At 55.1% G+C, this 22,690-nt stretch overlaps 1 protein-coding gene across 1 annotated transcript in view; it reads right to left on the reverse strand.

Annotated features, from left to right (window-relative positions):
* RAP1GAP2 (RAP1 GTPase activating protein 2) overlaps positions 1–22,690 on the reverse strand; it is a 65,182-nt gene that overhangs the window by 37,491 nt on the left and 5,001 nt on the right. Inside the window, exon 3 of the mRNA XM_062012638.1 lies at positions 11,241–11,276. Coding sequence (XP_061868622.1) covers positions 11,241–11,276 — 36 coding nt within the window. The remainder of the gene's footprint in view (positions 1–11,240; positions 11,277–22,690) is intronic.

Consider the following 22,690-nt stretch of genomic DNA (forward strand, 5'->3'; position numbering starts at 1 on the left):
GCCCTCAAAGGACCCTCAGCAGCCACATTCCCCTGCAGGGAACTGGCTCCTGGCTGTCAGACACCCTGGCGCCAGCCTGTTCCTCTGCCTTCATCAGCTCTTGTGGGACCAGGCGCCTTGGACCAAATCCCCTCAGCTGCATCCCACATATAGTTTCCACCAGTAGAATCCTGGTGCCCAGGGTGGGCACAATCCCCCTCTGCCAGTCTCCTTGCTGGGTCCACACACACATGGCAGGATCTAGACCCCAAGATCCCCCTCCCTGCTGTGTTTGGCAACAGCATGCACAGAAGGAACCAAGAGATCTCTGCCTTAGCACAGCGGTACAAAGTGAATTGGTGTTACCACACCGCAATTACGCTTTAGCACAAAAGACTGAAGGTGGATGTCACAGTGTGGGCATTTGCAGCTCAGGAAGGTGACTCACGCCAGCACGCCGGCGCGGGTCCGGCCAGGCCACGGGCCCTGCCGCCACGCGAGCCGCACGACGCCCTGCCCTTCCCGATGAGCGGCCGACAGAAAGAGGCAGCATATATTTGCCTACCGAGCAGGGCTGGCAGGAGGGCAAACAAATGGCTATTTGCTCAAGTGCAAGAGCTGCTGGGATTTGCCTCGCAGAGCTCGGGTCCTCTCTGCATCTGCTCCACCAGCATCAGCCAGCACCGCGCCTCTGTCCCACCATGCCAACGGGCACCCACCCACACCTAGTCCCCAGACAGCAGCAAGCAGTCCTGCTCCTTCAGAGCCAGTCCTTCCCTGACTAGCCTTTGAATGAGATGAGCTGCAAATGATCCACCCCTTGCAGGGCTGGACGGTTGGACAGGCACATGAGGCATACAGCATACACACACCACACACCTGCAAAGCCAACCAGCCATCACCAACCTTAGCCCCAGGCAGCCCGGCCTCTGCCAAGGTCAGACATGCACCGTCCCACCGACCAGGGCAGTAAAGTCTGATAAGAAGTGCTCCCCCAGCCCCCTCCCACAGCATCAGCCCAGCTCAGGACAAAGCGTCACCCAAGGCACAGGTTCTGCATTTTCAGAGGCTCATCTGTGACACAGTGGTATTGTTGCTGTACGAACCACAGTGCCCTTGGCAGTAAGGGGTCACCCAGCCCAGGAACATTACCAAAATTGTCATCAGAACTTGCAAAGAAAACCTTACTGGCTGAGTCAGGCCACGCAAATGAGGGCAAAGCTCTTCATGCAGGGTGACTGCAGTGATGCTTTCCAGATCAACCACTCTGGGGTCAGATGGGAACATTCAGTTCCCTGCTCTGTGTTTGGTGTAAAACCATCTCCCATAGTCCAGGGGGCTCAGACAGCTGGATCTGCTTTATGCAAGAAGATCTACAGACATTTTTGTGTCTACATATCTCCAGATAGCTACCTACATGCATCTACGTGTCTATCTATAGGCTCTCACAGCTTTATTTTTGGAATCATTTCTCCTTCAGCAGCTTCCGGAGAGACACAGCTTTGTGAAGAAGCTCTCAGAGAGCACCTTCCCACCACACACATCCCAGGACATCAGCACAAGAGCCACGCTTTGGTGCTCAGCGCCACCTCCAGCACCAGCGAACCGAGTGGTGCTGAGCAGCATGGCACAGGCCCTGGCTCCTCAGCCACCGGCTCCACAGCACAGCACAGGGCCAGCGACCGCCAAGATGAACCAAAGCTGCCTCAAGAACAGGAAAAACAGTAGCATGGGGAGCTGGGCCAAGCTGCTGGCAGTGATGGAGGCAGGGAGGAGAAGGTGGGCATGTGCCGGGCGGCTGCTGTTGGCAGGCAGCGAGTCCCAGGGCCTGGGCACAGCTTCAGCCCTGCTCCTTTGCTCCCTCGAATGACAGTGTCATTGCTGATGGTTAAACACAGTACAAGGTGGTCACACTTGTGACAGCAGCACAATTAGATGAAAATGTATTCTGCATAATTTAAGGTATTTTTCCCTGTGAACATGAGCTCCAAGATTTCAGCGTTCAATCGAATTAGATCAAATCAGCAGAGGAAATAAGTGTTTATGGCATGAGCAGATCCTTTGAATTTTGCTAGCAAATCAGTGAACTAAATGCCATCAGATGCAGGATGCACAGCAAACGAACACCAGCCACATGCCTGACGCTTCCAGTGCCACCCTCCTTAGCCCTTGGTCCTCCCCCAGCTCCCTGTGCAGAACAAGGACCATTCCTGTTGCCATTATTCCAACCGATTGTCAACAGCATCCAGCCAGGAAGTTCAGGAGATGCCACTGTCTCTGTCACCCATCTCCCTTTGACACCTTGTTTGATGTGAGAGTATTAAAAGACATATAATTTGTGGAGCTAAAACACAGGTATTATCTCAGTGACACATCCATACAACGGGGAACGTGCTGAAGTCAATCACATTCAGAAATGGGTTTCTATTACTCTAAAGCTTTTTCTCTACTTCTTGCTCCAGATCAAAAAAGACAGAAAATGATGCAGTTACTTGGAAAGCTGCCATCTTCCTCATGAGATCACCTCGTGCTGTGCAATCTCATCAGTGACTGGGAACAAGAGACCTGGATCAAGCATGCTAGGACTTTGGGAAGCAGAGGGTACAATTCCCACGGGCAGGAGCTCTCTGGCAGCTAATGCCCCCCCACCCGTGCACAGGAGGACAGACAGAGGGACACTAACTCCATCCTGGCTCCATGTGCATGCTGCCTGTACCACTGTAGGTCTCCAGCTGGTTGCTTATCCTCTCTAGGAGAAGACGTGTCTGCAGCAGCCAGGAGAACCCTGGCCAAGACAGCATCTCCTGCACATGCAGCCAGCAGCTACCCTGACTGCCTCCAGCCACAGCAGCAGTTGTAGGCAATGGTACAAATGCAATAGAAAGGAAAACTCTCCTTTCCCACCAGCCTGGGCTGCAGAGCTCCCAAAGTACCTGTCAAGCCTCTCCACACATGTTCTGCACAGGAGCCTGAGAAGAGCTGGGGTTTTACACCAGGCTTTATGAGATGTGAGGTCCTTGGGCATTGCACGGGTCCAACACTGACGCTGAGGATTGCTAACCAAGTGCAAAAACAGCCTTCTAAGCCCCACTGGAAATAAAACACCAGAGATGGAGAAGGCCATTTCCAGACAAGGACCACAGGACCTGCCAGCACCATCTGGCACCAAATTTTCCCAGGGCACAGGAGCACTGCTGGGCAGCTGTGGGCACTGGGCTTGGTGCCAGTGGCTACCCATCCCTGCCACGCCAGGGCTCGCCGGCGCCGGGCGCTGTCGGGAGGCCAGACCATGCTGGCTACAGGGAACAGCGACAGCCAGTAGAAGCGGTACAGTAATTAACAAAATTATCCTCAGGAGCAAAGCACAGGCCTTGGCACAGCACCAGGGCTCCCATGACCACACTCCCTGCCCTGCGCTGCGCTCGTCGTCTCAGCAGAGCTGCAGCCTCTCACACTCCCCAAGTCACACACATCCCAGCAGCAAGCAGACGGGAGGCCACAGCCATGGGGAGGCCAGCGGGCACAGCGAGCACAGGGAACCCCCTCTGAACCCCCAGTCAAAGCCCCACGGCAGCGCTCTGCTCCCGCAAACCAGCCCTCCCATGCACAGCCGGGTATTGCGCGGGCAGACTGCATCTGTTACTCCAGCCATTAAGGCTCCTTCCCCCTGTCACAACAGTATTTGCTTTTAGAAGGCTGTCGTTCTCTTCTGAGCGGCTGCCTCTCGACTGTCTGCAGACAGCTCCTGTTTTGACAAGCTATAAATATGGCAGCAGGAAAGACATATAAACCGGCACAGTTTATTAGTTCTGAAACAGAGCTAAAAATAGACCCACGTGGCATTGCAAGGCCCTCTGGGCAGATGTAATTGTGGATAATCTCGCTTTAAAGATGCGAATGCTGTTTTGACAGCAACATTTTACCGTATGGGATCGGGTAACAGCCATGGGCAGGATGCGCCGCTGCGCTGCCGCCAGCGTCACCAGGAAGCGGCGTCTGCGTCACCAGATCCCAGCCCTCAGCCTCTGCCCTAAGGCTGGGGCTTCTGCAGTAACAAACCCTCAAATAAAATACTCAAATATTTACAGGAAGCTACTGAGAGGAAAGTGCCTAGGGCAGGAGCATCAGCGGAGCTGTGCCAGCACCCTCTCTCCTCCCCAAAATTTCATATAGATAAGGCTTACCAGATTAAATGGCTGAAACAACCCAAGTCCTCAAAGCTGACAGCAGCTCTCTCCTCCTGGGAAAGCTTCCTCTGTCCCAGGCAGGCTTCGAAATACGCTGCAAGGGTGCTGCACGAGGCAGGGTGTCTCCGGGGGCAGCCGGGGTGACACCCGCCCTTCCACGAAAGGGGAAGCACTCCCACCTGCTCGCCCGAGATAGCGGGCAGACGTTGGATCCCATAAATCCCCAGCCAGCCCTGGGGCTGCCCGAGGCAGGACTCCCTGTGCCACTGCTGCCCTCACCTCCTGGCTGAGCACCCTCCTCCCTAACCACTCATCCCTCTGGTCCTCGTCTCCAGCACATCCTTGTTCATCACCTGACCATGGCAGAGCCAACTCTGTGAGGGTCTTCTGCACCACAACATGCAACAACACTGACAGGGGGCACTCGGACCAGCACCTGCCCCAGCACTGCCGGGAGCTGATGAGCAGAGACCAATCCCTCCAGCCCATCCTCCTTCCATCGGGGCCCATGTGCCCATGGCGCTGGCACCGCGTGTCACCAACTGCGGCAGCAGCCCCAGGGCTCCAGGTCTGCTCCTGAAATCCTGCTCCATTCTCACTGAGGGTGCAGTGAGGACAAGGAGGGCAACCGGCCTCCACTGGACCAGACCTCACCAAAGCTTCTCACATCCTTCTCAATTTTTCTTCTTAAAATGATACAGTACCTCAGTAAAAAGAGCAGCTCCTGTACCCACTGAAAGTCAATTCAGACAACAGGGTATCATTAAGACTCCCATCTCCCAGGCTGGTTTTCCTCTCTAGACAACAGATGAGATTTTTGGGGGTGGTTCTGCACCCAGACGTGGTGCTGATGGGATGTGGTGCTCACTTGAGCTCCACCAGCCACTGTGCCCAGCCCAGACACAGTGCCCAAACCCCACAGCTGCAGGGAGAGCCTCTTCCCCATCACCCACACACCGGAGGGCAGAGGCAGACATCACCTGCACTGGCACTCACCCTGCTTGGGCTTATCTTTAGTCACGGGAGAGAAGTACCAAAAAACCACACCACTAAAACAAAACAATTCCTTTCTGCCCTGGCTACAGCTGTCAGGTGTGACCCCAGCACCACCTGCTGCAGCCATCCTGTGCCCGCGGGCAGGAAGGCAATGCTGCCCATGGCAGCACCCTCTCCAGCCCCAGCAGCTGCAGCACAGGGCGTTTTGGGGTGGTGAGGAGGGGCAGGGTTGAGCCCCAGCACAGAGCCTGCATGGGACAGGACCGTCCCTATCTCAGCCCGGCAGCCAGCGCTGTCGTGAGGGCAAAGCCCAGATTTCACAGAAGTGGCCAGAGCTGGGATGGGCCTTTCCTGAGACAGCAGGCCCTGCTCAGCTCAGCTCTGTGGTGCCAGCACTGCAGCCAAGCTGCAGCTGGGGCTCGGTGAGCAGCCCTGTGCCCACTCCAGGCACTGCTGCCTGGCACCAGGACCTGCTGCATCCCCAGCTGGGTGCTGGCAGTGCTGACCTGCTCATCCACATGCCACTGCACCCTGAACTGGCAACAAAACCACAGCTGACAGACTGATTTCTTTGCATAAAAAGCAAACAGAACGGCAGCAGTGAGGGCTGGCTGATGATTCACTCAAGGTCCTAGACATGCCACCCCACTTTCACCCCAGATTCAGTAGTTTTACATTCCTACTTTTAAATTAGCAATGCCCATCTTTGCTTCCTTGTGCTGAAGATCTCCATCCCAGGGAAGGACCAGCAGAGTGTGATGGAGGGAAGGAGCGTCCCGGGGGCACGGTGCTGGGCAGCACCTCTGGGCAGGAGCAGTGGTAGAGCCAGAGCCTGGTCCTGCTCCCCTCGAGGGCATCGGGCACTGTGTCCCATCCCCTGCAGCCCCCCAGAGGGGTGACCACCGCAGAGTGACTCACAGTGTGAACCAGATGACAGGACTTACAGCAGTTTGGTCACCAACAGACAGAAAACCCCTCGAAGAGGAGAGCAGTAACCCCTGTAATAGCCACACAACAGCAGGAGTCCAGTGCCTGATGGCAGGGCTCCCTTCGCCTCCCTCCACTCACAGCGGGAACAGGCAGCTGGGAAAAGCCAAGCGCTCGTGTGCCGACTGCTGGCACGCTTGGGAAGAGGCTCTGGCGGGGAGGGGCTGGCAGGGACCAGAGGAACATGCAGCAGCCCCAGCCTCCACATCCCTGGGATGCAGCCGGGTTGGGAAGGAGCCTCTGAGAGGTGCTGGGCTGGTCCCACCCTGCAGCGACTCGCAGCCTCTCCAATGTGTTTGCATCTGCACTGCACTTGGGCATCTGTGACTGCATTTCCATCTCCTCCTCCCCAAAACTGATCAAATCGTACTGCCTGGGACTGGGTACAGACTGAACCTGCTCAGGGTGCAGGGATTTTTTCAAAAACACAACAATAAAACACTAAATCAACCAGGGAAGGACTTGAACATGGATCCAAAACCCAGTCACCAGAGCCCAGCAGGTAGGTGCTTCGCCTTCCCCATGAAAGCCCGGCTCCTGCCAGGCCAAGCTGCCACCTTCAGTCTGCACCAGGACATGGCAGACCTTTATCTGTACAGTCCTTGAATCCCCCAACACTGCCGAGAGCTGTCCCAAACGTGTGGGAGGCAGCAGCCGGCGAGCGGGATGGCAGCAGCCAGCACCCGCCACAGCAACAGGGACCTGTCACCAGCCTTGGCTGCTTGCCTGCAGCCGCCCTGGCACTTGCCACGGGCTTTGTCCCAGGGGACCTCTGCACGAGACCTGCTGCCAACACCACGTGTTTTGACACGTCACTGCCACCACCCTGCGCAGCCCCAGCAGGGCAGGAACCTCCCAGGAGAGGAGGCAGAAGAGCAGCTTGGCAGAGAAACATTAAACGAGGTAAATGGGGTGTAAGCCATCACACTGAAGGTGCACTCTGCCTCTTTGCCACCATGTGAGCTGAGGGGAAAGTCTGCAGGAACCCTCCCAGCACTGGTAAGGGAGTGGCTGGTTGACCCATCACAGACAGTTTAAGCTTCCAGCAAAACTTCAGGTTGACATTAGCATCACAGGGGCAAGAACGATGGCTCAGGAAAAGCTCAGAAGAATCTACTGTGATTAGATGAGCCACATGCACATCAACACAAATTAATGTAACTGCCAGCACAAACATCAGAAAGGGAGAGGCATCACTCCAGGGTGAGAGAAGGGTCCGAGCTGGGAGGCAACGCATATTGAGCATCCTCCACCTCCCTGGGCACCAAAATGGGTCACGCACAGACCCATTCTGAGATTGTCCCAGCACTCTGCTGGGAGTCTGCACCTCGTTTGCCCCTCCAGCTCCAGCACCGGTGTCACAGGGTGCGCTTTACACGCCGTACGAAGCGTATGCATGTGCTACAACAGCTGAAGTCTAATTGCAAACCATTTGCATGCAATTATCCATTTTTAAAAAGGGGTAATAAAGTCAGAGGAATTTACTTGGACACAATCTGCTTTCCAGACCTTGTCCTCACAGGATCCAAGCACAAACCTCCAAGACTACAATCAGTGCAGCTGCTGCCAAGGAGCTACATCATTCCCACATCTTCCCATTAACTCAGCTCTAGCCCATCAAATATTAAAGAGCCTTAAGCCTGGACACAGCTCATTCTACGAAGGTCAAGTAAATCTTTAATCTCTTCTCACCACTGCTCCCCCCATCAGCTGAGCATCACACGCTCTTTCATGTCAATTTCAGCTGCACACACTCTGACTCTCAGAAATTGCTGTACAAGTCTCCTCTGTTCCATGATTATTTCATTGCTATTTTTGCTTTATAAGGCTAAAGGAAGAGGTGACTGCCTGAAGGAGAGACATTTTTCATTGATTTTTAATAGTCCATGGTTTCTCAGAACATCCCACTGGTGACATCTAAGAGAAAATAACCCAAGTGCAGAGGGCTGAGGAGCCACCTGCAGGCTAAGAGCTCCCCGACCTCTCTTGTGGGACATCATCCAGATGGACTTCTCTGGAAGGAGCTGGTTGGTGGAGGAAGGTCCCCACTGGTTCATCTCCATTGTACCTTCAAACCCCCAGCATCCCCAGTACAAGCACTTCTCAAGACAGAGGGGGCTCAGTGGTCCCTACCCAGTCCCTTGGGACCGCTGCCCTTGCTGTGTTGCCTGACACTAGCACAGGGCAGTCATAAGAAGCAAACAAACTCACCAGGCAAGCTCACCTACCTGGGGCTGACTTTTGACACACAGAGATCCTTTGATGTTTTCCTGCAGGGTGACCCCTTGGCTCGGGAAGGGGGTTTCGCTGCCAGCTGGCTTCCCTGACCCAAAACTCCATCATGTTTTAGAAGCTCTGAAGGAAGCTGTGCCCCAGGTGGCACTAAGGGCTCCTCAAGAGCACCTTGTGATACCAGAGATGCCGCTGCCTCTCTGCAGAGACCTGACATGCCCAAGACACCAGCATGGGGTCGAGGTTTGGAGGGCTGCTTCTGGCCCTTTTGTCAGCCTGAGGGGTTCAGTTGCCCCAGCACTTCCCCACGAAGCAGATAAAAAATAATTTAAGAAAAAAAAACTTAATAGAAAAGCAGGGATCGTGATGGATTAGTCCATCCCAAAATCCTGTCCGTGCAGGTGCCAAATCCCTGCATCAGGCTCCATCTTGCTGCACCCTCAGGCTGGCCCCAGTCCCAGCAGCCTCAGCCCCTCAGTGGGCACCACCCAAACCAGTGCACCTCCCAAAATCAGTGAGCAGAGCAGTCTCAAACCCTCTCCCACACTCTTTATCCCCCACACACTGCCTCTGGGGCCTTCCAAAGCTTCCTAAGAGCAGCCCCCAGCCAAGTGAGGTGGGATCCTGCCTGAGCTCCCCAGAGCAGCCCATGGCTCCCCACACAGACAGAAACTCAGCACTCTCCTACCCCAAAACAGCCTTTCTGAGAGCCTGGGAGGGCCCATTGCCAGCTGCACACGTAAATCCAAAGCGGTAGGACCAGGCACGGGAGAGGTGACACTCTCAGGTCCTTCTGTCCCAGCACAGGCACAGCTCCCAGGGGCAGGGCCAGGTCCAAACTCACCACAGCTTCCTGGGCATCTCAGAGGCTGAGCAGCAAATGTGGCCATTGAGCTGCAGCTGCTCAGGGATGTTGGGTCCTCTGCAGCACCTTCCCTGTCTGTGAGCAGCCTCCCCACAGTGCCCATCATGGAACGGGGCCAGCGAGCCCGATTGCAGTGCCAGGGCTCTGCATCCACCACCTCTCCTCGACACTCCCACTCCGCAATGTCTACTCATTCTCTTCAGCTCCGAGTCCCTCAGACATATTCATGGTTACCATAGGAACTAATGAAACCCAAATTAAAAAGGAGAAAGCAGAGACAGATCGAGGCAAAGCCACTTTGATGCTCTAGTGCCACCTGCATGTGTGAGTTCATGAGGAGGAAGGGCAGGAGCAGCAGGCTGGGAGCAGCCGTGCTGGGGCTTCCCTCCCTCCCACCTCTGTGCAGGAGACTTGGCCTTGGCTCTGACCCCAGGCACCCCCCAGGACACACAGCCCAGAGCTGCCTGTGCCACTCTCCCGGCACCGAGGACACCATGCTGCCCCAGCAGCGACCCTCACTCCAGCACAAGGACCCAGCCAGGGTCTCAGGCTCCTGCAGCACTCCCAGTCACAACAGGACTGTAAAAGCTCGAGGCCACATTGGCCACCACATGCTACTCTCTGCCAGGCTTCTGCAAGTCAATATTGACATTTGCCATGTGCACCGGGCTGGTGAAAGGCTCCTTGGCTTGCAGAAAGCAGCTTATCTTTCTGTTAACAAGTTATACAGTAAAAGAAAATTGCCCACGCCTGGTCTCAGGCAGAAGGCTGCAGCAGGTCTCAGAGGGCAGTGGAAAACTAAAACCTTATTATTTTTTTAAGTTTTAAAAGCTTTCACAAACATCCAATGCAGCTCTGGCTGGGACCCAACTACAGAACCATTTATTGATGCCTGTGGACAGCATTAGCTGCAAGTAGCAGAGATAAACCAACTGCTGTGGATGTGCATTGAACACCCTGAGCAAACCCCCTCCTCCAGCCAGGGCAGGAGGGAAGGAGAGAGGGCTGTGACCCCAAACCTCACCCTACCCCAGCAGGACCATGGCAGTGTGTCCCCCAGCACCAGCAATGACCACAGGAGTTACACAGTTACTTTGCAGCAGAGCTGCTGCACAGGCCCTGGGAAAACATCAGGGCACAGTGCACAGCACTCTGTGAGGAGGTTACACTCTTCTCAGTTCCACGGGAAAAGTCCACCAGGACTCCCCTCTGCTCCCTAAAGCAGTAAATGTTGATTTAAACTTCTCGTTAGTTCAGCAAAACCCCAAGTGACGAGTGTGGCAGCAGCGTTTGTGCTGCACTGTGTAGGGTGGGCACTCGCAGGCTCACACAGGCAGCCAGTTCCCCAGGCTCTCTGGATTCTTTTCCATCAATGAGTAATTTGCACCAGTAACAATTACAGAGGGAAACTGCACGTCCTTACACACACGTTACCGTGAGCTCAGGGGACTCAGTCTCTGCATTAGCACAGGTTATGCTGATGGTACCGGGGCACTCGCAGAGGAAACTCCCTGACACGGTGAGCTCATCCAGAATCTGGGGAGGGGGGGATGCACCAGCGGGAGGGAAGAGATGGATCTCCCTGGCACACAGCCTGGGAGACAAGGTGTGGTGGGAATGGGAGCAGGTCCTAGACAGCCATGAGAGCAGGGAGTATCAGTCCTGCCATTCCCAGCTCCTCGTGCTCATCCCCATCCTGCTGGCAGCACTTCACAATTGCACTGTCCATGCCTTAACCCACTGATCACACAGCAACTGTGTCACTGCATTTATCACCATCACTCAGTACCCGTGGGCTTCTCAGGTAAAGGACCTGTGGGACAGGAAAGGTACATCAGCAGGAATGGGTATATGTTGCTGGTCTGTCACTGCACAGAGCTGGAACCCAGAAGACAGCCCAGCTCATGAGAAAGTGTCCTCCACACAAAAAGCCATCCCAGCATTACATATCTCAGGGAAATCACTTCACATAAGAGAAGAGTGTGGGTACTCACTTGATCTTCAGGCTGGCCAGCATCGTCTTGTCGATCCTGGGGAGAAAGCAGAGGAGCGTGTTACTGCAGGCACAGACAAGGGGGCTGCCACTTCTCAACCCAGGTACCTGAGGCTGCTGAAAACCTGGCCCCAGCATCTCCTCTGGAAGTGCCATCAGTGTAGCTGATACAACAATCACCACAGAAAGACTTGATCAGAAGACAAAAATCAACCAAAATTTAACCCAAAGTAAAGCCTGGAGGCAAGTAAAACAAAGTCCCCCCATTTATCTCCTGGTGGAGACCAGTGAACAGTTACTTCCTCATGCAAAATGCGAGAAATTAACTGGGCAGCACAGAAGGACATTACCCACCTCCCAGCTCTCTCCAAAGCACTGGTTCACACATATTTAAAGGCAACAGACCCATGACAGACCCAATGAGCCAGAAAGCTCACAGCAAACCCTGCAATCACAACCCTGCAGCTTCATGAAGAGGCCAGTCTGATGGGTAAGGGACACAGACATAGCAAAGTGCAGGATCCTCACTCCTGCCTGGCTGCAGGTGTGAGCTCAGGGTCACCCCTGCATGGCTGTGCCCTCCCCACATGGGCACCAGCCACTGACTGACCCCTTCACTCACCCCTTTGCCCACTCATGTCTACTGCAAGCCCCAGATAGAGAGGACACGGAGCAGCCCCATTGCCAGAGCCCCAGTGGCTTCACCTTTCCTTTGGCACCATCAATAAGTGCCTGTCTCCACAGAGCCATTGAGGCTAAAGCCAGATTAATATTAATTAATGCAAATCATAGTAATGTCTCAAAACACAAAACGGTGTCTTTTGGCAGTCACTGCAGTCATCTGCCACATGGAATTAATTCCACAGCTCTAAAAAAAGACCCTAAACACCAAAATAAACCCAAAACTCCACTTGCTTGGCACTGCAATCGCCGCAGACACGGAGAGGTCGCAGGAATGCCACCTCCCCTCTACTCGCAGCTTCCCTCGGCTGCCAGGCTGAGCTGCTCCGCCACGAGCAGCTGCGCCCACAGCGACGCAGCGGGGCCGGGTCCCCACGGGCTAGGCTGGCACCAGCGCAAACATCAGGGGAGTCCCCAGTCCCCATGGGCAAGGGCAAAGCACCCTGCACAGCCCAGCTCAACCCCGGCACCTCCTGCCCACCTTCCCCAGGTCCCTCTCTGTTCAGGCCAACACCACACCCACATTAGCCCGAGGCCACTGGAGCGTTTTCTCCGGCATTTCCCCAAACATCGGCTCTTGTGCTTTGCTCCGAGAGTCCGCACACCACTGCTCCTAAAAATAGACCCTGGGAACCCACTGCTGTCACTTAATACTTAACGAGCCCACCCAGAGGCCTTGTTGATCATTAAGCCAAACTGCACATGAAAGTGTGCTGGTGCGACTGGCCGTTGCCAAACTTGGTGACGGAAGAAAACAAGCTGTGGGGACAAGGGGGAGGCTGGGGCAGCTCCCGTGGGGCCTGTGCCCAAGCAGGGAGCTGTGCCAAGCAGCTCAAGAAAAATCAGTTGCTGTTATCTGGCCTTTTTCACCCCTGGGAGGGGAGGGAAGCAACAACAACAAAAAAGAGAACCACACAAGAAAGAAAACCCTCAGCCAGGGAAACCGCAGTTGCAGTATGACTCAGTGGTAAGAGCCGCCTGTCAGGCCCTGCCCTGTGCCCCCTCCCAAGGGGGTGAATTGAAACCCTCCACACCCTCACACTGCCCTGAGCTCCCCAACCACAGCACTTCCCAGAACCTCAGCACTCCCAGCAAAGAGGGGTGCTGCCCCGCTGCCACCAGGAACGGTGCTCAGGGACACAGCCGCCCGGGAGCAGCGATGAGGCTGGCACCTGCATCAGTCACTGGGGTCCTGGTTGTCAGGGACTGTGGGGGAGGCTGCGGTAGCAGCTCCCAGGGCTGCTCTCACCATGGCCTGGCATCACCCAGCCTGGCACCCAACTGCAGCGGCATGATGTCTGCTGCCCCAGGGCCAGGGGCACACCGCTCCCGGGACCATGCTGGCAGCAGGTGCAGATGGCAGACAGAAAAAACCCATTTCCCCTCGGTTGGAGGTCTGGAAATAGCAACTGCAGCTCCATGGTGGGGTCTGGGTGCGCCGGGTGCCACAGGAAGGGTGTGCCGGCCGTGGCCCACAGCGTGAGAAGATGCAGACGCAGGTACGGGCTGCAGCACGTCCCTCCCTTCCCGTAAACACCCGGCCACGCGCCTTCACCGGCACAGCGGCAGGGCTGCTGTGTGACCCAGCAAGGGCAGAGCACAGACAGGAGGGGTTCCCCCACGCCCTCCAGTCTGTCTCCCTCACTGTACAGACACCAATGCTGACATTTAAAGGAAAGCCAATGTTCTGCTTCCCCCAGCCCGGACCGGGATGGCAGCGCCGGCCCCTAACAGCCAGCAGACCACATCTTCCTGCGCGAATCTCCGGCTCGTGGTTATCTCCCCCCTGCAACTGCCAAAGTGCAGAAGGAAAACAACTGAGCAAAGCCCAGATGGCCTCAAGCACCCTGCAAAGGGGGCCAAGGGCCTCGCTCCATCACTGGGGAACTGGCACCAGCAGCAGCTCCGAGGATGTGCCCAGCACGGCCGAGGCCCCAGAGCTCCCAACAGCCATGGAGCAAAAATGCTCCAGAACCACCATTTCTCTGTGACAAAGTGAGCCCACATTTCACAAAACTTATTTGTACAGAAGTTTCTCTGAGTGCTTCCTTCCCATTTTTATGTGAAGAAAAAAAAACCTAAAAACAAAACTCACAGCAACGGCTGAGGCAAAGCATGGCCTCAGAGAGACTGAGCTTCTGCTCCCAGGAGATTTTGCCAAAGCCTTTGATGCACTCACCGCCCTCCCACAACTGTCTCCGTTACTCAGCATTTCCCCTCAGCAGGTGTCAAGCAGCTCCAAGCCCTCTGCATGAGCCACCAAGGCTCCTGGCTGCACAGCCCCAGCCGCCGTAGGATGGGTGGGGGATGGCAGAGTGAACCTGTCCCACTGCTAAATAGCCAAAACCATGACAAAAGTGCCCATTTGGCCATCGGTTCCCACGGCCTCATCACAACCACACAGCACGGACTTGGAACAAGCATAAAACACCTTAGAGAGAAGCTGGAGGAAGGGCAGAGGGAGAACAGTGCCACTTTCTTAATCTATTTCCCCTACAGATCAACACATCTGGGAGGGATGGGACACGAGAGGCAACCCTGGGTGCAGGCAGCAGCCATGGTGCATTGCCCCAGACAGACGGACTGGAGACGGCTTTGGGAGATGCCGACGGCACCAGGAACTTGTCATGGGCTGGTGGCCCCTCAGCACACGCTGCAAGGTGCAGAAGGTGGCTGTTGGCATCACCGCAGGGGCACGAGAGGAGCGGGCAGCGGGTACTCAGCAGCAGGAGCAGCGAGTGTGGGCGAGCCGCAGGACAGGCACGCAGGTGCCGTGCCCACGGGCGATCAGCCCCGCGACACGGAGGGAACAGAAACTCCTCACACAGCAACACGCTCCTGGGAGCGAAGAGGGGAGAGAAACAAAAGGCACCCACCAGCCGTAGCCGCCGAAGGAGACGCTGCGCTTTCTCTGGAACATGGTGGCTCGGTGCTGCCGGGGCGCTGCGGCCGCGGGGGCTGCGGCACACACGTGCCGGCGGCGACGGTCACAGTGGCACTTCCCACGGTGCCGGGGCAGGGAGACCCCAGCGCCTCTCGGTCAGCCGCCCCACGCACAGCGCATGCACACACACACCCCCCAGAGAAGTCATTTCCTTCTTGTGGCCTCAGGCTTTTACAACCTTATGCTGCAAATATCGTATTCCTCCCGATGGCAGGAGCCGTGGGCAGCGTGGGCGCCGGGGTCGAGCCGTGGGGCTGCTGCCTCCCCCTGTCAGCCTGGCTGGACACCGGGACCTGCTGCAGAGGGTGGTCAACACAGAGGTCAGTCTCTCAGGGTGGCTCTTCCCCTGGCTGTCCTCAAAACAGCAGGGCTGCACTTGCCACACCAGGCCAGACCCCTGCTACGGGACGCTCTGACTCACCCCCACTGTATTTCACAGGCATCCCACTAAAAGCATTAAAACTCTATAAGCACAAATCCCATCATCTCGTCTGTCATGGCAAACAGATGCCCGGCTACTCGGCGCCCAGCGAGGCATCGCCCACCTGGCTCCACGCAGGATTTCTCTCCAGTTCCCCAACAGCTCTGTAATCCTGGAGGGTGCATCTGCAGCCTGACCACCACAGAAATCCCACGGTCCTTTAGCTGACAGGCTTCAGAAGCCCTGTTTAAATGGAAATGCTGACCTCTAGCTGGGTACAGGCTTCTATCAACCGAGTCCCAAGAAAACAGGCTGCCATCCTCCAGGCATCACAGAGCCCATGGGCAGGTGAGCCCAGTGCCAGGGGCTGTGCTGGTGCCCGTTGGGACAGACACCTCTGCCTCACACCACCTGCTTCCCCAAAATAGACATCAGTGCCCGTCTGTGCCCACTCCAGACTGCAACAAGGACTCACCCTCCGCCAAAGTCAGGTATTACCCCAAGCACCCCGCAGCAGTGAGCAGGGCCACAGCAGGACTCAGCACACAGGCACATGCACTGGCCACCGCACACAGGAGACACAGGAACCCAAAGCTCCCTCCCTAGAGTCCCAGCAGTGCAGCAGCCAGCAGAGAGCCTCCAACTGCCACAATCCTGCTGGTTCAGCTCCTTGAACACTCACCTGCTACTCTGGTGCCTTCAGATCACGCCTGGCACACACCAAGAACATCCCCTGGATGCAGCGGCACCGGGCAGTGCCTGGCTCACGCAGCTCCCCGGGGGCTTGAGGCAGCTCTCAGCCCAGCACTTGGCACTTGAAGGAGTCACACTCTCATCCAAGCACTCAAAAGCTTTAAATTGGGAGACATTTGGATTCTGTCTGATGTGTGAAAGAAGAGGGGGGCATACAGAGTTGGAGACAGAAATCACTCAACTCCAGGGAAAAAGCTTGGATTGAATTCCAGCTACTTCAACTCCTACTTTTCTGCCCACAGCCATCTCTCCTTAAAGGGATGAAATTATGAAAATCCTTTGCATTTTATAGCTCTTAAGGACATTATTAAAAGAAAAAATTCCCATACTGCAGACTTGAAAGCCATAATTCAGGTACCATGAGACACTGGAGTAGACGTCTGCTGGGAGCGCGTTTGCTTCTGGCCTGCACGCTCTGTGTTGAAGCTCTGCATCAGCAGCAGTGTGATGTTATCCTCCCTTCATCTTCCCCCAGGTCACGTCTGTCTTACAGTCATACCAGTTGATTTCTGCCCAGCTCTTCTGAGTTGCTCATAATTTACATGCCTGCAAATAAAGGCAGGGAGCTTCCCCACATGGCCGAGCTCTGCAGTGCATCAAAACAAACCCAGCTGCTGCAGCCCCAGCGCAGCCCTGCACAGAGGGCAGGTAGCGGCAGCAGCCATGGGAAGCATCCATCTATAGCTGGCATCACACCAGAAGTTATTTGAAGAGCACCAGGAAAACAGCCAGCTCTTCATTTAAACATTTACTCGTGCAGCACTGGAAGTACCAATTACTGCATCTTGTTCTGCCACTTCAGTCCTTACGTGACCCTGCTGCCATCAGAGGTGGCGGGACGGGGGGAGAGACGCAGCAAGGCAGGGCCAGACCCCCTTCAGGGGGAGATCCTCACAGTCAGGAGGTCAGAATCACCCTGGCAGCTCCTATACCTCGCTGGCATGACAGTTCTGCTAAAGCACAAAGAGCAATATCACATCTCCCCTTGATATGGCCATAGGGACGTGTCTCCACTTCCCATTGCCTAGGAGACAGGAGACAGCCCCTGCAGGTAGCTCACCTTGCCCTACACCTGCAGGGCCAGTGCCTGGGGAGGCCAAAGCAAAGCTCTCCCCACTCCCCACATACCCAGCAGCCCCCAGGGCTGTGTCAGCCACCCCAGATACAGGTGTCAAACGACATTTGAACAAGGCAAAGGTTAACAATACAGCAAGGCCCCAGCTCCAGCCAGCAGCCACCAGCTCTCCTCCACTCCAGGGTATCACATCAGCGCCTGCTCAGCATCACCTCACCCGCACGGGAGCGCATCCAGAAATAGCCTGTCTGCAATGACATTTTCTAGCTTCTGCTCTTCCCTCCAAGGTATTTCACACAGTTGGGCTCAAAAATGAAAGGAAAAAATTCCTCCTCCTTTCAGAGCAGGCACAGCCAAATCATAACTGATCAGCCAAAATTAGGAAACAAAGGCCTGGGGGAAGATGCCTCCTTGGTGCCATCTGCACCAGACAATATCAACACTTCCCAGAGGCTTCTGCCAGAGTCAGGAGCCCACTGCCCTGACCTGTTGCAGCCATGCTTCCAGCTCCAGGTACCCAGGGAAGGGATGTGCAGCTGGGGCTGGGAGCTGCCACGTTTACAGCCCCAGTGAGACCACCAAAGCAGGACAGTCCGTACAACACAGACACAGCGAATGCATGAACTGATGGCACTGAAGAAAGGAGGCCAAAGAGATGAGATGAAGCTCTGTGTCCCACAGACAGGCGGCTGCAGCATGGGTCAGACAGGCCACCAGCCCCCAGGCACAGCTCAGCCCCAGCTCCAGGCAGAACCGGAACCCTCGCAGGTGGCACTGCTGCTTCAGCTCCCAGAGGCTGCTCCAGGCTCCTGCAGCAGCCCAGAGACTTGGGGAGATGGAGAAAGCCTCCAGGAAGGGCTCCATTGTAGGGCCAACCCTTTGCTAGCACAAGCCCTGGGCACCAGCAGCACTGCGGGACGGGCAGGGCAGGGGCTGGCACGGGAACCCTGCAGCTCCTCAGCACTCAGAGCCCACACTGCAGAGCCGAATTATGCCCAGGAAGGGCAGTGTAATTCTTCCCTTTGTTACTAGGGCTAAGGGAGACTGATTGCATCATTAGTGCTTTAATATTGCATGCAGCACGCTGAGGGTATTCATCTTTCTATTATGATTCTAAGTAAGGTTGTGGGCACCCAGAAAGATTAGATTTTGGCCTGGCAGGAAGAACATGCTGTGCAAATCATCAGCCTTAACGGACAAAGCAAAGGAAAACACGTCCGAATTAATTCCAATTCAGTGCATGGAGTATTTTCAATAGTCTTTTCTCCCCTTTATGGTGCTGCTGAAGTGAAATGAAGTGAGAAATTCAACACCTCCAACAGCAGCTTCCTACAAAACCCAGCTTGCTCTCAAAGGGGGGTATTTACCGCTCAACAGCCAACAGGTCTGCAGCACTTGCCAGCTGCTGTGGGGCTTCCTCAGTCCCAGCCACTGCACTGGGGAGAGGGAGGCCATCTGCCACCCAAGACAGCAGCTCCCAGCCACCATAACATACCTCTGTCAGTCTCAGGGCTGCTCATGGCAGGAGACTCCATGACCACCTCCTTCCAACAGCCTGACCCACCACTTTGTTCTCTCAGAAGGGACAGCAGCCTGAGGAGCTGAGCAGCACAGTCTGCTTATCTCAGCCCGCTCGTTAAACTCATTAGGGAGGGCTCAGTGCAGATGAGGTTTAACTGGGAGGATGAGCCTGCAGAACAGAGCAAGAATTGCAAACACATCCCTACAGAAATTAAGAGCTAATTCTCAGCCAAACACTCAGCTGACCAGAAAAAGAGAGAAAATTCCACATGTAAATTATTAACAGCCTCTTTAAGAAAGGAGACTCCTGGTGCTCCTAACCTGAGGAAAGGAAAATAGGGAATAAAAATGCCTGGGGAGAAGGGCAGCCATGCCTCTGTCCTGGCCACGGAGGGCTTATCAGGCTGATGACCAGGCTCACTGCCATGTGCTGCAGCCCAGTGAGTCCCCAGTACAAGTGCACATCCATTTCATCCAGGCTGCACAGGATCCCCTCCAGGGTCACCAAGAGAGGTGGAGGGAGCCACTAGATCTGGTTGCAGCAACCAACAGAGCCAAGCACAGGGGAGCTCCTGCCCCACACGCCTGGGAGCTGCAGGATAAACCCCCTGCCTGCCCCACATGCACCTGCAGGATAAACCCCGTGCCCATCGTAGGGCAGAGCAGGATCCTCCCGTGTATCCTGGAAGAGTCCCCATGCCAGGAACCGAGACACTCAAATGCCTTCGGGCAGCAGGAGCAGGGCAGCGCCACTGCTCAGGGTACAGTCATTCCTGAGCCACACAGCACCTGCAGCCTGGCATCAAGGAGACCAGATCTTTCCTCCAGAGAGGCAGCACAGCAGCCAGCAGCCTGGCAGGGTGCTCAGCCTGGCAGGGTGGCAGAACACAAACACCTCTGCAGGACAGCTGTGGAGGAAGACAACACTGAACTCTGCAAAGCCTGAGCTGGTTCAGGACAATAACAGCAGAAATCAATATGTTAAACATGTTTTCTGTTTCTAGGTCTGAAGTCCATCAATGCTAATTTGTCTTTTCTTTGCAGTATTGATCTTGTTGCTTCCAGGCAGTAGAGAGGGGAGGTGAGGAAAGCTGCTTCAGGTTGTACATTCAGGAGCAAACCCATGTGGAGCAAGTGACCCCCTGCTGTCTTTGGCTCTGCTGAGAATCCTGTGGTACAGAGAACTTTCCCAGCACTCACATTTTGGACAGACATATGCCCTCTGGGTACCCGGCCTGACACATTAGTAGCTGGTTTCTCCCAGCACCACACAACTGAGCTCTTTACTGCAGAGGGACACAGGTCTTGTCTGATCACAGCACTATGTACAGAAAGTCATTACACAGACCTCCAGGCTCAGTAATACCTCCTCAGCCCACCATGAAGCTAGTATATGGTGGTGTTTGTTTCCTCAGGTCCACCCCCATTTTAGAGTTCTGTCTTGCTAGAGAGAGGAAGAAGTTCCCTAGAGAGGATCTCTCTTTAGGAAGAGTCTGTTCAAGCATACAGACTTTCCATGTGTCTGTTTTTCCCACCTGTTCCAAACATGTCCATTCTAAAGCAAGTTAAGCCCAGGAGAGGATACTTTGGATGAGCAGCAGACACCTGTGTCCACACTGTACCTCCCCCGAGGATTCAGCAGAAGGTTTCCCTGCACACCCATACGATACACACGTGGCATGCCTTGCTCAGGATGCTCTAGAGACAGCCTAGCTCAAGCAGGGCTGCCCCAGCATGCCCCAGCCCATGCCCAGGGGCAGCCCTGCTGCAGGCAGGCAGGCAGCTGGCCATGCCCAGTGCCAGGTCCCTGGGCACCGTCACCATGGCTACCTGCGCATCCACTGTGCATCCCGCTCGGAGGAGCTTCACCCAGGCACTGCAGGGGCTGCTGGAGGGACAAACACCAACAAAGCCCCATTCCTGACAGCTTTCCACTCCCCATCCAGTTTCCTGAACCAGAGAGCACCTGGCCCAGGTCACACAGCAAACACGGAGTGGAGGTGACTGCAGCCTTAAGAAACAGTGGCAAGACAGAAAAAAAAGACTTAAACTAAAAAGCCAGGGGTGGCAAAACAGGGGGTGAGAGGCCAATAAGGGTATGAGAGAGCCCTGAACGCGGTCTGTCTGGAAATTAGGAGGTTTCTAATCTTTAACACAAACAGTCTCTGGAACAGTTTCCTCATAACAGAATTTTTAAAACCCCATCCCTACCTGAGGCTCGGCACGTTGAAGCTGTCACCCAAAATGTGTCTGCAGCAGCAGGGAGCTGGGCTGGGGCACCCCACAGCCCCCTCACAGGGCTCCTCCTGCCCCCTCCCCAGCCCCCAGGAGCCCCGGCCTGAGGCCAAGATGTGCTGGCACAGGATGAGTTTTAGGCAGCAGTTGTGGCTCAGGTTCAATGCCAAACTTGTACGTGGTTCCATCTAAACATCACAAGATTTGGACTCCAGCTTACCAAAACCCCGTTACATCTTACCACTGTCATCTGTACTTTCCCACCATTTTGGGTGGGTTTTGAAAAAGCCAGGCTAGATTCAAATCAGAATCAAGAAACAGCTCTTTCTGGTTTGGCACCCAACTTGGAGGCAGATGTTAACTCTAAGCAGGGATTCATCTGCCCCCACGAAGCTGGAAAGAGGTCTGGGAAGAATGAGCTGGTTTTAGCTACCAGAAAAAAAATGTCTCTTCCTATTGTTGCTGCTGAAGTCTTGTTCCTGTTTCCACAGCAGCCACTAATGACAATCAGAGCATCTGACTTCAGGTACACACCAGGCAACAGCCGCGGCAGGACTGTGAGAGCAGCCGCAGGACCGCGCTGCCATATGGACACAGGGATGAAGAGGAAGGAAGGAAGGATGATAAAACAAACATAAGCAGAGAAAAAAGGCGGTTTTGCCACTATGGTTATCGTGAGCTGCCCTTTGGGAGGAATCTGCAGCAGAGGGAGAGCAAAGTATCTGTTCAAGCTGGCATGTGCAGAGAGCAAAGCTGCTGCCTGGAACCATGCTTCTTGTTGAATCCGAACTGAGACTCCTTGGCACGTTTCCAGCCCTCAATAACCCTGCCGAGCAGACAGATACGTCCCTTGTGCTGGTAAAACAACAAGCACTCTTAAATAAAACAGTGGAGCCTGGAGTGTGCAGAAGATGAGGAAATAAGGCAGTACCTGGCAGGATGGCAGGATCCATCTCATGTCCTGTACACACCAGGGATGCGGGCGACATACTTGCACAGCCCTCCCAGCACACCAGGGGCACCGGTGCTTGCTGGCACAGATGAGGGGAATACAGAGAAATGCTCTCTCTGCCTTGAGAGCAGACATTACACCGCTTCTCTGGCTGAGCTATGCTGCAGGCTTGCTCAGAGAGGGAGGAGGAAGGTCACCTCAGTAAACAGGGCACTCAAAACAATCTCTTCTTGTGCCCTGTTTATGTCAAATGCAAAGAAACTGGGGCTCCTCAGCCAGGCAGGTGCCTGCAGGGGCAGGCCTGGACCCCCACAGCCCTGCCAGGGAGCTGCTCAGAGCAAGCCCTCACACCACAGTCCCACTGAAGCACTGGAGCAGGGCACTGAAAAGACCTTTTGAAGTTGCCTCCTTGAATTTTCAATATTTAACCCAAGTGTTGGCAATCACCACCCAGTCACATCAGAGCACAGAACCCACCTCCCCTGTCCCTGAGCCCCCCAACACACAAAGCCTCAGTGCCTGGAGCAGTCCCAGCAGAATGAACTGAGAAGCTGAGAATTGTAAAGCATTTCAACAATGGATCTCCCAGCTCTGCCTCACATTTGCATTCAGACGAGCCCATCCAGGGTAAAAACAAGGACAAATACAGACTAAATCCTTTCAGCTAAAGGCTCACCCTGGTATTTATATTCTGCTCCTCACACGCTATTTTAATGCCGCTATACATTGAGACCGCCGGCTGGATTCAGCAAAGGCTCAGAAGCCTCTTACCTCGGTTTTCTCGCTGTCGCTGTGCAAAGCCCGCAGCCGCTGCAAGCCCCGGCGCGGGGGGGTGCGGAGCAGAGCAGGGGGATGCGGAGCGGGTGCGG

Source organism: Colius striatus, chromosome 20, assembly GCF_028858725.1.
Source record: "Colius striatus isolate bColStr4 chromosome 20, bColStr4.1.hap1, whole genome shotgun sequence".
Classification (NCBI taxonomy): Eukaryota; Metazoa; Chordata; class Aves; order Coliiformes; family Coliidae; genus Colius; species Colius striatus.